The following is a 13,655-nucleotide window of genomic DNA, read 5'->3' as shown; positions in this document are numbered from 1 at the left end:
TCAAATACTAGTTGATGTGCGCCTCGCGCGAAGCGCGAGGTTGCCTAGACATTAGATCTGTTTGGATTAAGGATTATTTGTCAAAATTTATTTACTTACATTATCATTACAATTTTTAACACATTTTTTTATATTTTTAATTATCTTTTTATCTCATATACATTACATCACAAAAAGTACTACAGTAAAAATATCTCAAATAATTTACAATCCAAACAGAGCCATTATTTCTCCAATGGGGTTAGTTTGTTAGTTTTGCTGGAACTCATGAATAAAGTGCATTTACACTGCAAAAGATACTGCATTGACAATAATAGTATTAACATCGGGAAAGGCAGAACTGGTCTAACAACAGAGCACCATCGCACTGCATGATTAATATATGCATATTTTTGAATTATCCTATCCAGCACCAGCCTAGGATGACCAAAATGTTTCTATGCTATTCCACAGATGGCCACACACAGAAGGTGCCAATTGTCCAGATACAATGATCATTCACAGCCATGCAATTGTCCAGCACCAGCCTAGGATGATGACCAAATGTTGCTGTGCAATTCCACAATTGGCCACACACGGAAGGTGCCAATAGGGGACCAAATTCACTATTCTCAAATAGGTGAACCAAGGGCAGGATCGGTATATAAGGGCACCACCATCAAAAGCCAACCCAACAACAAATGCCAGCCATAAATTCCTCAAAGCAGCACACAATAATCACAACACCCATGTTCCAAAATTACAAAACTACCCACACACTTAAGGTGCCAATGAGAGACCAAAATCACTGTTCCTAAGATCATTCGCTCTTTTATACTATTAGGAATTAGGATATCCATGTATATATGCATTATGCATATTACTCCCATCCAAATTTCAGTTATTGTTTGGAATTTTTTTTTCTTGCGAGAAAAATTGCTATAGTACTGTTTGGAATGTGATACACAAGGGACAAAAAAGATGGTTGGCAAATTACTTTTGTTTTTACTTTTTAGAAGCTTTTATTATTATTGTCATTATTATTATTATTATTATTATTAAATTATGCTTCAAGTCTTAACTGCACATTTCATCGTTTTATGTTTTGAGGGAAAAAGTAAAGATTATTAGTCAACCGGATACTAGGCCTGTCGATCGGGCTTAATGAACGGGGCTTTGATGAGCTCAAATTCAGTTCATTTAATTTGAATCATTTTTTGGCTTCGGACTATGAGTTTCGGGTTCTTAAATGTGAAACTCATACTCATCTCACATAATATTCGGGTTGTGAGCTTTAATCGGCCTTAGCCCAAACTCACTTATTACTCCTTAATTTTCTTAATATAATTACTATAACTATTAAGTTGTAAAACTAATTTAACATTTACAAGACTATAATATTAAAACTAAACATGAACAAATAATAGTTCTTAAAACGTATATAAACCAAAAATTTTTCAACAATATTTATATTTAATCTATTCAAAATGCATGAAAAATAGTAATAAAACATGCGATCATAAGCCAATACATCTTTAAAAGTTGAAACTTTTTTTATAATCTTGTGATTGAAATCCAAATATGCTTGATGATTTTTGTGTTTGTAGACCAAAAAAAAATCAACCAATATTATGCCAATACAAAAATTTACTCAACCAATAAGAAAAATTAGAGATTTAGTTATGCATTACCAATATTGGCTCTCAAGAAAACTCATGAAAGAGTTTTTAAATGTATTTTTGTGTTTTGTAATTTATGTATATATTTAGTATTTAGTAATAATATATTTGGATATATAATTATACATAATATCAAAATATAAATATTATATATATAGGTAATTAAAGGGTCGGACCTATATCGGATTTGAGCCTAATAAGGCCCAAACTCGGCTCACATTTAATTCGGGCTTAATTTTTAGACTCAGACTAGGGGCCTGTTTGGAACCTGAGTTTTTTGGGAGTTTGTCTAAAACTTTACTGTAGTGCACTGTAGAAGTTTTTGAAAAAATTTTGTAGAAATTTTGTAAGGTGAAAAATTTTTTTGTAGTAGTTTTTGTAAGATAAAAAATTTGTAAAAGTTTTTGTGAGGTGAATTTCTTTTCCTTTTCTTTTTTTTCTTTCTTTCTTTTTTTCTTTCTCTTTCTTTTTCTTTTTTTCCTTTTTCTTTTCTTTCCTCTCTTTCTTTTTCTTCTTCTTCTTCCTTCCCCCTCCCGCCACTCCTCTTCTCCCTTTCCCCTTCTCCTCTGCTCTGCATTTCCCCCGCCACCCCCACCAGCTCCTCTGCCCCTTCCCCCTCCCCTCTACAAGCCCAGCCCCCGCTGCCCCCCGACTCCCCCTCCCCCCGCCAGCCCTTCCCCCCACCACCCTCCTTCCCCCGTCAGTCTCTCTGCCCCTTCCCCCTCCCCTCTGCAAGCCCGGCCCCGGCCGCCCCCCGCCAGCCCTTCTCCCTCCCATCTGCAAGCCCGGCCCCCCGCCAGCCCCTCTGCCCCTTCCCCCTTCCCTCTGCAAGCCTGGCCCCCGCTGCCCTGCGCCTCCCCCTCCCCCCGCCAGCCTGGCCCCCGCTACCCCCCAGCCCCTTCCCCCGCACGCCATCCCCTCCCCCCGCCAGCCCTCCCCTCTCTCGTTTCCCCCTCCCCTGTTCCCCTTCTCGTTTCCCGTTTCCCGCCACCCCCTCTGCCCCGCCATCCCCACCCCCTCTGTTCCCCTGTCAGCCGTAGCGTTGGCGTGACTGAAGTCAATTGTGCTTTTTGCTTGACCATTTGATCAAGATCTCTTCTTTCAAACGAACTGGTCATCTTCATCCTCTGCTGGATTGACTTGCTTGTGCTTGACTTTCATTTTCATGCTGCCTCTGCCTACAAGGAGGAATGCAACCTCTTTAGAAGTCAGCTAGGCAGGCTCGATGGAATCTGGGTAGGTTTTCTCGATAGATGAAAAGGTTTTTAAGTACCAGAGCAGGAGGAAAGTAACTGCTGCTACTGCATCGGTCGGGGAAGTTTGGCCAGGGAGGGAGAAAGGAAGGGAAAAAAAAATTTGGGAACGCCGGTGTCGGAATAGGTGGCCGGCGCCGGAAACGGCGGCAGAGGTGGTGGCCGGCGATGAAGGTATGGTGGATGGGGTGGGGGGAGAAAGAAGAAGAAAGATAGAAGTTTTTTGTGTATTAGATATTTTGAAGTGTGTAGATTAAAAAATTTGATAAGTTTTTTTGGGTTCCTGTAGTTAAAGTTGTTAAAAAACTTGTAGCTAAAAAACTTGGCCAAAAAACTCACTTCCAAACAAGCCCTAAGATCGGCTTATTAAATGATCGGGTTCATTGGGCTTTCTTTTGGGCCGAGCGAGCTGAGCTCGGGCTGGCCCAGCTCCATTGACAGTCCTACCGGATACGTCATCTCCCATTTTTAGTCAAAGCAGAGAATCATCAGCTCCTCCGAAATTCCGAATCGCACGCAGTGCAGGACACCCAATTACCAACCCTCAGGAGGCCAACTCTCCCACAGCAAACCGCCTTTCTCAAATGTCCGCTTCCACCGCCCCGCCACCGCCAAAATTCTCCGGAGTTTCGGCTACCCCAACCAAATTCCCAAGTTCCAAACCCACTCTCTTGCTTCCGTCCAAAAACTGTAAATCACTCACCCGATGCGAGCTCAAAAGCTTGGACAATAATAAGTGGACCGTGGATTGCGTCTCCGGCACCGGGGGCGACCCCATTCACATTATTCTAAAGCCTCCGGCTACAACTCCTTTAGGAATGACTTCTTTAGATTCAGCTGTTAAGACTTCGAAGAGAGTATGCTTGTTTTATTGCGCGGAAATGAAGGCTCTTGCTGAGCGAATTGCCGCCGAATCTGACGCCATTGAGCTTCGTGGCATCACCTGGAGGTGATCTTTTATCATTTCCGTACTATTGTCTTTTAGAAGTGTTAATATTATGGCTCAGAAAGTGTCATTAATTTTAGTTTTAACTTGTTTTGATATTATTGTTTTGGTAATAGGTATATTTGTTGTCACGTTTGAGTCTTTATAGCTCTGTTGAAACAATTGATGTGATTAATTAGAGATTTTTCTTTTCAACTTTCTTTGTTGGATTTCTCTGCTGATGATTAACTTGTTGTATTCTTAATTGCAACCTAAGATGTTGCTATATGTGCGTTACATACGTTGTCCAAATCTGAATAACTCAGGACGTTTGAAGATGGATTCCCCAACTTATTCATATCGAATGCTCACGGCATTCGTGGACAGCACGTTGCTTTCCTTGCTTCTTTTAGTTCTCCTGGAGTAATTTTTGAGCAACTGTCTGTCATCTATGCACTTCCAAAGCTCTTTGTCTCCTCATTCACGCTTGTGCTTCCTTTTTTCCCAACTGGCACCTCAGAGCGTATGGAGGAGGAAGGGGATGTTGCTACAGCTTTCACGCTTGCTAGGATTTTATCAAACATTCCTATCTCAAAAGGAGGACCCACGAGTTTAGTAATCTTTGATATACATGCCTTGCAGGTGGATTCCCAAATTCTACTTGTTTAAACTTTGCATGAAAGTTAACCGTTGGATTTCTGTGTTAAGAAGGTTCTGTATCCTTTTCTAAGATGATTTTTGTCTGATCATTTGATGTCAGGAAAGATTTTACTTCGGGGACAATATTTTGCCTTGCTTTGAAAGTGCAATACCGTTGCTCTTAAAGAGGCTTCAGCAGCTTCCTGACTCTGACAATGTAAGGCTATTTTCCTTTCTCTCTATCTGTCATTTCTCTTGGCTTTCTATTGTAGAAAGGCTATGGCTTTGAGAAGCATTTAGTGGAAATCAATCACCAGGAAGACTTGCTCTTAGTTTTTTTCCCCTTTTCTTTTCTTTTTGACTGTTGAACTGCTTCTTTGTCACTGACCTTTTAGCTTTCACTATTGCAGTCATCACAAAGTAGAAATTGCAACTTCTTTTGTAAAACCCGTGGTAGCATGCATCTGAGGATAATGTTATGTACTTGGGTAGTTTTTGTATCTAATGATTGCTTGTTTACATGCTTTTCTCCATCTAGATATCCATAGCCTTTCCTGATGATGGTGCATGGAAACGATTTCACAAGCAGCTACAGCATTTCCCTACGGTATTGATCCTAACAACCATGCTGATGCATGGAATATGTCGATAATATGAGGATGATAATTGCTGGTCCATTTTCCTAGCCTTTAGCTTAATTTGAATTCCTTTTTCCTTAGCTGCATAACAAGAATCATCATCTTTTCTGTATGGTAAACCATTGTTGTCTAATCTCCTAGTTCTTTACTTCACAAGGCGGTGCGTGTGTGATAGACTTGCTATACATTGGCATGAAATGTTGCACGTTGTTTGTCAGATTATTTGTGCTAAAGTCAGGGAAGGTGACCAGAGAATTGTGCGGCTTAAGGAGGGAGAACCTAATGGACGTCATGTTGTGATAGTAGATGATCTCGTGCAATCTGGTGGCACTTTGATAGAGTGCCAGGTAAGAAAGTAGATAATGCTTTTAAATATAATCAGATTGAATTTTTGCCTTTAACAATTTTGACTAAACAAGAAAATGATTTCGTTTGTGTCTTATTGTTCCATATTTCATAAACTTTTGTTGTTTCCTGTACATGGAGTTTGTTTACGATTGTAGGAAGTTCATCATGACCCTTTTTTTAAAAAAAAAATTGTGCTACCTCTTCTGATGTATTATGTCAAGAAATCGTGGAAACTATTCAGCATTGTATTAACTTCAGAATTTCAGAAATTGATTGAACTCTGCTTCTCTGCTTGTGAGCTCCATTTCAGGTTAAACTATCTAGAAAGCCCAAGCACAACTCTTGGCAGATAAAATTATGTTCCTACTCAACTTGTAGAATTTTCTCTTTTTTTTTTCACACTGACTTGGTTATTCTGAGTTTTTCTCCATGGTATTTTGATTTGCATATGTAACCTTTGATTCCTGTTTGTTTTAACAGAAAGTGTTGGCCAAACATGGAGCCTCAAAAATAAGTGCTTATGTGACACATGGGATTTTCCCAAACAGGTCATGGGAACGTTTTGATCACGATAAGGGAGGTCTGTATAATTGCAGTTCTATTTTTCTTAATTATTCATTCTTGGCATGTTATGCATACTTGTGCAGAAAAAAAAGTATTTCTCGTGTATGGTTTATTTAGCAAGGCTTCATTTTATCCAAGGCCTCTGTCACTAAGTAGATGCTACTGTGAAAACCACTCTCCCGTGGTTTAGTCCCTTTGGCTAGCTTTCGATCAGTAAAGATGAACATTAAAAGCTTTCCTGTTTAGTATGGGATTGCTATAGGTTTCCATGTTAATACAGATTCTTAACATTATATATCACATATAAATGTGGCTTAACCAATTGCTTTGTCATTTTCAAATCATCATTTGAGCTGATTGCCAACTTTCTTTGGTTGGAAAATGTTAGGGAACCCTGAGAATGGTTTGAGTTACTTTTGGATCACAGACTCGTGTCCGCAGACAGTCAAAGAGGTCAAGAACAGAGCCCCGTTTGAGGTTCTTAGCCTTGCTGCCGTGATTGCTACTGCTCTTCAGATTTAGCTGTGGCTTTGAAGCATTTTGAAGTTGGGAGTTTGTTCCTCTTGAAAGCTATCACTTCCATGGTCAAATGACAAGAGAAACTGATCGTGCATTTTAGGTTCCAGAAATTATAATGGTGCCTTTGTTATAGTTAATTGTGAGGGCACTAAGAGTACTTATTAGCTGAAAGGCTTAGAAGATGCTCAGTGAGAAGTCATTTGGAAGGGCAAGATGTACAGCATGCAAAAGAAGGTTTTCAGTGAATACTAGCATCAACCATCCCTTTTGTTTTCCGGTGCTTAAAAGTGTTCGAGTTCCTGTAGCCGGAGTTGTAAGGGTCTTGCGGGGGCATATTTTTCGTTGAGCAGAATGAATCTCCAGCTTAAATCCTTAGTTTATACTGTTTCTGCTAGCTGGTTTCTTTCCAGCTGTTTGTTCAGTTCCTTCCGAATTGCAGTATTTGTTTAGATGAATTGAAACACACTAGAAACTTGAGAAGGAGTTTTCCTTTTTGCGTCAAGTTCTTTTATTGTTGAAATCCCAAAGGCTGAAATCTAGGAAATGAGTATCATTGAAAGCCGAAATATATTTTTATTGCAGTTACCGACTATTTTCAATCCTAATCACTTTCCTCCGCATGAAATTTTTTGAGCATTTCAAAATTGGGTGTGTACAAGAAGCTACTTCCAAGAAGAGACCGGGTGCTCTCTGGAATGGTCACTAGCAATTGCGGGGTCAACACGCAAGTTTGGATGGTCATTATTTGGTTCAAAATTATTTGTTTGTATCATAAATATAATTTTGAACATATTTTTTTTATCTTCTCAATCATCTTTTTATCTTATATACATCACATTATAAAAAGTGCTATACTAATTATTTCAAATAATCTCTTATATTCATGTTTGTATTAAAAGTTGTGGTAACACTATATTTGTGTTTGTGTTCAAAGTTACTACTTATTTGCAAGTCACTGTTCCGATAGTTTACATTTATTTATGGGATAATTTCAGAAACCTCTCTTGAGATTTCATTAAATATCACTTACCTCTCTTGAGGTTTTCAAAATCTCATTTAGCATCCATTGAATTGATATTTTGGTAACATAGTGAGCCCTTCTAACCAAAAGTAATATTAAAAAATTCATGTTTGAGGAGAGAGAGTATTTTAATGCGCTTAATACCCTTAGGCTATAAAAAAAAGAACAAAAAATGAACCTTTTACAAACCAAGAAAAAAAGTACTAAATTAGAACCATCTTAAAAGTGAGGGGATGAAAGTTGATAAGAATTTATGTTACAACCAATAGTTACTTCTATAGCAGAGAGAGACAGTAAAAATAAATACTTTTCTCTAAACCATTTCTACAAATAAAATCTTTCATAGAATGGAAAGCAATTAGCATGTAAAACTTATACATTTGAGCAATAGAGAATTTACTCAAAATAGACCGACTTTTTTATGGGTATGAAAGATGAAAATTTTATTATAAAAAGAAAAAGTCAAAATTTGAAAAAATCGCTGAGTCCGGAGTTTCAATTACTTCTTTTCTCTTGCGCTCTACATGAATAGGAACAAATAAATGAATAAATAGATAAATATAGCTGTGAAACACATAAAAGAGAAAAAAAAAGAACCTACAACTATTCTTCTCCAAATGCACTGAATATTTCATTGATTAAATCCTATATTTTATTGACATTTGCAATTCAATTATATATATATATAATGTATGTATTTATAGACATTGTTAAAGAAAAGTAAGAAATTTAAAGAAAGAAAAACAAGTTTAAAAAATTTAAATATGAGGGTATTATTGACAATTCTTCACCTTTGATATTAGTATATGGTCTCACTATTATTTCAAGGGTGCTAAGCGAGAATTTTAAAACTTAAGGGAGTTAGGTGATATTTCATGAAACCTCATGGGAGGTTTTTGTCAACTATATTTGCTGACATCTCCATTATAATTTCTAATACAACTTTTTATCTTCCCAATTACCTTTTTATCTCACATACATCACATCACAAAAAATGCTACAGTAATTATTCCAAATAATATTTCAAATAATACCCTATCCAAACACATCAATTGATTCATTTGTTTTATATTGTCGGACTTGGATCTTATTTTTTGAGCCTGTCAACCCATAGTCCGGAAATCCCCCTGCTGCCCGGCCCTTGGCGCCCCAACCCGACCCAAGCACGGTAAGTGCGCAGAGGAATCCAGCAGCGCAGGGACTCGAACCTGGGACCTAGAGGTTTACCAGGAGGAGGTGCTGCCGCTGGACCATTCACGCGGGCTGTGACAAACTATTTGAAGGGAGCAAAAATTTAAGTTGTACAACATATAGTTTAAAGTTTGGTATATGTTACAAATTCTTGGATTGATAAGATGTGTACCAAAATTTGGGCCGCATTGTAAACTATCAAGTGTTTGTATTTAAAGGGAGTCCCTAACACCAAACTACCACAGAGAAGGCATAATAAAACGCATCTGAAATTTCAAAAAATGGCGGGATCACGGGTTCCAATTGATAGTTCCTCGAACGATAAAGCGATGGCGATGAATCCAATCCTAGAGCAATGGCAGGTTCAATACGCGCGCTTCGTACATTTTCCTCCTATTTCGTCCGTCTCCTCGGCGGCGGCTCATCATCAACCTCTACTCGTACCTCGCTCCAATACCTCGAGGAAAATCCGAAAAGGCGGGGTTTGGTTTTCCACATCTTCCTCTTCCTCCGCAGCCACCGCTGTTGGAACTGCCTGTCTCAAGCTCATCGGTAGTTCCGATGATACTATCCTCAATCTCTCTGTCCATGGCAAAGTCCTCGTAAGTCATCCTCACGATCATCTCCTTTTCTCTGCTTTCGAATAAAAATATCTGAATCGGTAGAAATTAGTACTCTGTATTCTTTAAGCTGGAAATTCAAGTTTATGTTGAATTTAGTATTTTTAAACCTATGCATTTTAAGCTGAAAATTTAAATCTCTGTTGAATTTATTTGTGTGTGTCTTGGCTGAGAGTTCAAATTTTATGGATTTAATTTGCGTTCTCATGAGCAGGAAATTCAAATTTTGGTTGAACTTAGCAGTATGTTTGTGCGTGTCTTTGTTTAGCTGACAATTGAAATTTCTACTGGATTAGTACTATATTTCTGTTTGTTTTAGCTGAGAATTCAAATTCCTGTTTGAGTGTGTGTGCATATTCATTTGCTGGAAATTTAAACTTCTGTTGAATTTAGTACCGTACTATTAAAACTGTTTTTGTGAATTGTGTAATATAGTCACATATTACGCAATTAATTGTTTCAACACGCAAGCATCTGGCAATTTATCCTCAATTACAAGATATAGATGTAAATATGAGGTATGAAAAGAGCAAATAATGTCAGAGTCAGAAAATTTGAGTCCTCTTTAGTTACATGAAGAGAAAAATGCCATCCTGTCTTCACTCTGATCTCTCTCCCCCACCCCTCGTTGATTTTGCTTTGAGTGTTAGCCTATCTGAGAGGGAATTTTAGAATGAGCATAATCAGTTGGACCTGCACAAGTTTTAATTGCTCAAATTATCTTAGAAGCTTTCCCGCTTATTCTGAATTTATCATTTATTGAGAGTTTATTTTTGCTAAAATCTTAAGCATTTTTTTCTTTTTTTTTCCCTCACTGTTTATTTCATATTAGGAGAATATTGTGGTTCAAAGGTTTTTATCTTGCTCTATTTTTATTACAGGAAGAGCATCGAGTTTTGCAGCTGCATTTTACATGGCCTCAGGTGTCATGTGTATCTGGATTTCCTGCAAGAGGAAGCCGAGCTATTTTTGTGAGCTACAATGATTGTTTAGGACAGGCAAGTTCCTCAATCTTGGGAGATTGTAACTACAACAGTTTTTTCACCGAATAACTTTATAATAAAGCCTAAAAGTTTAGAACAAAAATGGGGACTAAGATATTTTCTCCAGTCACCTCGAGTAACTATCCAAGCTTAGAGACAAATAGCTGGGGAAACTTACGAGGGAGTAATATAACATTCTTTTTTTTTTCTTTTGAAAAAAATATAAAAGAAGGTAATGTGAATTAACTGAAACATTATACTGAACAAGGAATGCAGTTTGCATTTATTGCAGAAGTCTATGGTGGAAGCTCATGCTTATAGTGCTTCACTATAGCCCTTTAAATTTGACAAAGATAATGAGTAATTCCCAAAAGTATACTACGTCCCAGATTTTGGCTGAAAAACTGATCATATCATGAGTTGTACTCATGATGTAACTTATGTTGGTTTTACTCCAAACTGTTAATATGGTAGCATATTGGTCATTACTCGAAATTGCTGTAGGTTTTCCTTGGGTCTATAGTACTTTCTGATAAGCGTCCTGACAATCAATATAAAACCTGGGAGTTACCTCCTTTTTTTTTTTTGTCCTGCAGGTCCAGAAATTCACCTTACGGTTTTTAACAATTTATGAAGCAGAAGCGTTCATTGATGTTCTGAAGGTACACCAATAACTACCAATGATTACATGGCCTGATTATATAACTTACTACACTCTTGGGGGTATCTGCAGAATTTTTTGTATCAAAAGCTGAGTTGACTCGCGTCAAAATCTGAATTGACTCGTATCAAGAGTGTATCTGTAGAACTTTTTGCATCAAAACCTGAATTGACTCGTGTCACTTTTGCTTTTCTAATAACTGAGATTATGGTTAATGTTGAATCCAGGAGACCTTGTATAATGCTCCAGATAAGCTTCAAGGTTTGAAATACAATTCTGAGCTATCATCGCAATCTGAGTTTGTCCCTCCGATTGGACTTCCATATAGGTAGGCATGGCTTTCTGTTCCTAATTAGACACATATAGAACTAAAGGAAAGTATTGAACTAAAATTTCTGACAGCCAGTAACTAGCTTTGGGTACTTTCAGGGCTGAGGAAGATTGGAGGCATACAACTTTTGCTGACACAAGTATCACTTCGAGGGTAACTGAGGAAGATTGTAGGCTTACAACTTCTGTTGACACTAGTACCAGTTTCAGGACTGAGGAAGATACGTGGAATATAACTACTGCTGAAGCTATGAACCATCAGGGGCTAGCAAGCTTGAACTGCATAGTCGATAAACATTCAAATGACCAAGAAGCCATACATAATCCTGAAGTTGAAGATTTTCCTGTTGATTTTCCTCCCAGTTTCACATCATTCCTAAGGAACTGTTGCCCTGCAGCTGAAAAAAGTAATTGTCCACTATAAACCATATTACGTAATCTATTGCTTCTCATCGACTTACGAACCAATTACCAATTGACATTTCAGATGCAGTGCTAGCAGCATTACCTGAGGAAAATGACCTTAAGGCCCAAATTGCGGTACATTCTTGTTCTTTTTCTCATATGACCAATTGATTCAACGTCAAGGGTTGTGATATAGTGTTAATTATTAAGAGATTCAAACACTGGCTTAACGTTTATCCTTTAAATATGCAATTGCTGCAGAGATATCTGGAAGATTCTTCCTTTCAAGGTACACTTATTTGTCAGATATTGCTCATCCTCTTTCCTGAGATGTGATGGTTTATGTTTATGCATCGGTAGGTGCATATTTCAATTTCAGTTACATGCTGGAGCAATCCTGGCTTGTTGTTTTTGATCTGTCTTCTGTGTCATTCTAACATTTATATGTTGAATGAGTGTGGCCTCATCTAGATGATCATAGCTAAATACTAATACTGCCAATTGCCAAAAATCTTGAAGCAGCAAATTGAATATCTTGAGAAGCAACCCGCTTCTCTTTTTTTGTCTAGACATATTGCATCTAGATTACTAATATCTTAGCTGATTCTATGTTGTCAGCAGATATTTTAGTTAAGGTGGAGAAAGTCATCAATGAGATCGGAGATGGTGTAATGCTGTAAGCGCCCAGCAAATTGGCAGGCTTGAACTGCAACATTTGCCATTAAAATATGTCATTCTTTCCTATAGCAGTAATGCCTAGCAAACCTCGTTCAAGACATCATCCTGCAAGTTTGTTCGTTTTATTGTCTCTTTGTAGTAGCAAATGATTCCATAAAAAGAGAAGAAAGAAATGATTTGTCAATCGAGTTGGCTGAACAGGAAAATCTTGCATGTCATGACATATTATTCTCAAAAAGATGGAGGCGAAGAAGTCATGGACTGCGTCATTATGCGTTTTGATATGATGCAATTTTAGATTAATTTCTGGAACGAACCTTGTTAAGGTGTTCAGGCCACATCACATGCTTGAGAAACGTCGGCGTATGTTGAGAATCCTGAGACGGTGGGTTGGGAAGGTTGCACAGGACCGTTCCGGTTCAGGATCATTCCTCGCTTCACTAACCAGGTGACGTGCTTTAAATTAGTCAAATTCTGCCGTTTAAGCCAGAAAAAAAAATGAAAACAAAAATAAAGTTTAAAAAAAAAATTGGCGCAAAATAATGAAGTGAAGTCTTGGGGCAACATAATGAAGAGAAGCGATTGTGCAACATGTACGTACGCCAATTATTTGGGAAAATTTTTTTCTATTGTTTTAAACATGTTTTTTCAATTATTTAATTTTTAATCTCGTCACAATACATTAGAAAACTTATGTAGCAAAATGAATCTTTTTCTGAAAAATGCAATCCAAATTGACTTTGTCATCATTTACGTGCCTTTCGTTCTTCTTCTTTTTTTTTTCCACCCCCACCACCCCCCCCCCCAACTTTCCTCCTTCCCTGTTTTTATGAATAAATGTTCCCGTCTCTTCTATTGGAAGGCGACGAGTTGCATGCCAGAGCTTTTTAATTTTCTTTTTCTTTGCTTAGTCCTTCCAAAAAATTTGTGGGGGAGTAGGAACCGTGGGGTGTTTGTGTGAGCCGAGTTATATAACTTTTTGAATGACCTTGTCAAATGCTTCTAGGACATCCGCTCCCACACTAATTCATAAACTTGAAAAAAAAAAAAAGATGGAAAAAGACGGAGTGATTGACAAATATCATACTCTCTGTCTTTTGCCTAACGTCTTTCTACGATTCACTATTGTAGCTGAGAATCAGATAAATCAAAATCAAGAAACTCGATACTTGCACGCAAAATCATAGAATAATATCGTGCGATGCTTGTTTATACAGGAGAA

At 37.8% G+C, this 13,655-nt stretch overlaps 2 protein-coding genes across 3 annotated transcripts; both read left to right on the top strand.

The window, feature by feature from the left end:
* The first annotated feature begins 3,329 nt into the window (after positions 1–3,329).
* LOC140021559 (ribose-phosphate pyrophosphokinase 4-like) lies at positions 3,330–7,125 on the top strand. Of its 2 annotated transcripts, XM_072072676.1 has the most exons (7): positions 3,330–3,860; positions 4,163–4,478; positions 4,597–4,692; positions 5,014–5,082; positions 5,332–5,460; positions 5,942–6,041; positions 6,414–7,125. In XM_072072676.1, exons 1-7 carry the CDS (start codon positions 3,496–3,498, stop codon positions 6,545–6,547), a joined length of 1,209 nt encoding a protein of 402 aa, XP_071928777.1. In that variant the 5' UTR covers positions 3,330–3,495; the 3' UTR covers positions 6,548–7,125. The 2 variants fall into 2 exon arrangements, with proteins under 2 accessions (XP_071928777.1, XP_071928776.1); XM_072072675.1 differs by lacking the exon at positions 6,414–7,125 and having other exon boundaries at positions 3,398–3,860; positions 5,772–6,035.
* Positions 7,126–9,015: 1,890 nt separating this feature from the next.
* On the top strand, positions 9,016–12,699 carry LOC113718938 (protein POOR HOMOLOGOUS SYNAPSIS 1). The gene is made up of 8 exons (XM_027243872.2): positions 9,016–9,358; positions 10,258–10,374; positions 10,956–11,021; positions 11,248–11,348; positions 11,450–11,757; positions 11,838–11,890; positions 12,017–12,044; positions 12,377–12,699. Exons 1-8 carry the CDS (start codon positions 9,038–9,040, stop codon positions 12,433–12,435), a joined length of 1,053 nt encoding a protein of 350 aa, XP_027099673.1. The 5' UTR covers positions 9,016–9,037; the 3' UTR covers positions 12,436–12,699.
* Positions 12,700–13,655: the final 956 nt, after the last annotated feature.

The sequence above is a fragment of the Coffea arabica genome, chromosome 11e, assembly GCF_036785885.1.
Source record: "Coffea arabica cultivar ET-39 chromosome 11e, Coffea Arabica ET-39 HiFi, whole genome shotgun sequence".
NCBI classification, from domain to species: domain Eukaryota; kingdom Viridiplantae; phylum Streptophyta; class Magnoliopsida; order Gentianales; family Rubiaceae; genus Coffea; species Coffea arabica.
The sequence above is the reverse complement of the archived record's forward strand: the minus strand, read 5'-3'. Positions and strand labels throughout refer to the sequence as shown.

Bases quoted from the DNA above. Each gene is read 5' to 3' on its own strand.
- LOC140021559 (XM_072072676.1), top strand. From the start codon at position 3,496: ATGTCCGCTTCCACCGCCCCGCCACCGCCAAAATTCTCCGGAGTTTCG. The intron at 3,861-4,162 runs GTGATCTTTTAT...TGAATAACTCAG, and splicing joins CTTCGTGGCATCACCTGGAG to GACGTTTGAAGATGGATTCC. The intron at 5,083-5,331 runs GTATTGATCCTA...GTTGTTTGTCAG, and splicing joins AGCTACAGCATTTCCCTACG to ATTATTTGTGCTAAAGTCAG.
- LOC113718938 (XM_027243872.2), top strand. From the start codon at position 9,038: ATGGCGGGATCACGGGTTCCAATTGATAGTTCCTCGAACGATAAAGCG. The intron at 10,375-10,955 runs GCAAGTTCCTCA...TTTGTCCTGCAG, and splicing joins ACAATGATTGTTTAGGACAG to GTCCAGAAATTCACCTTACG. The intron at 11,022-11,247 runs GTACACCAATAA...TGTTGAATCCAG, and splicing joins CGTTCATTGATGTTCTGAAG to GAGACCTTGTATAATGCTCC.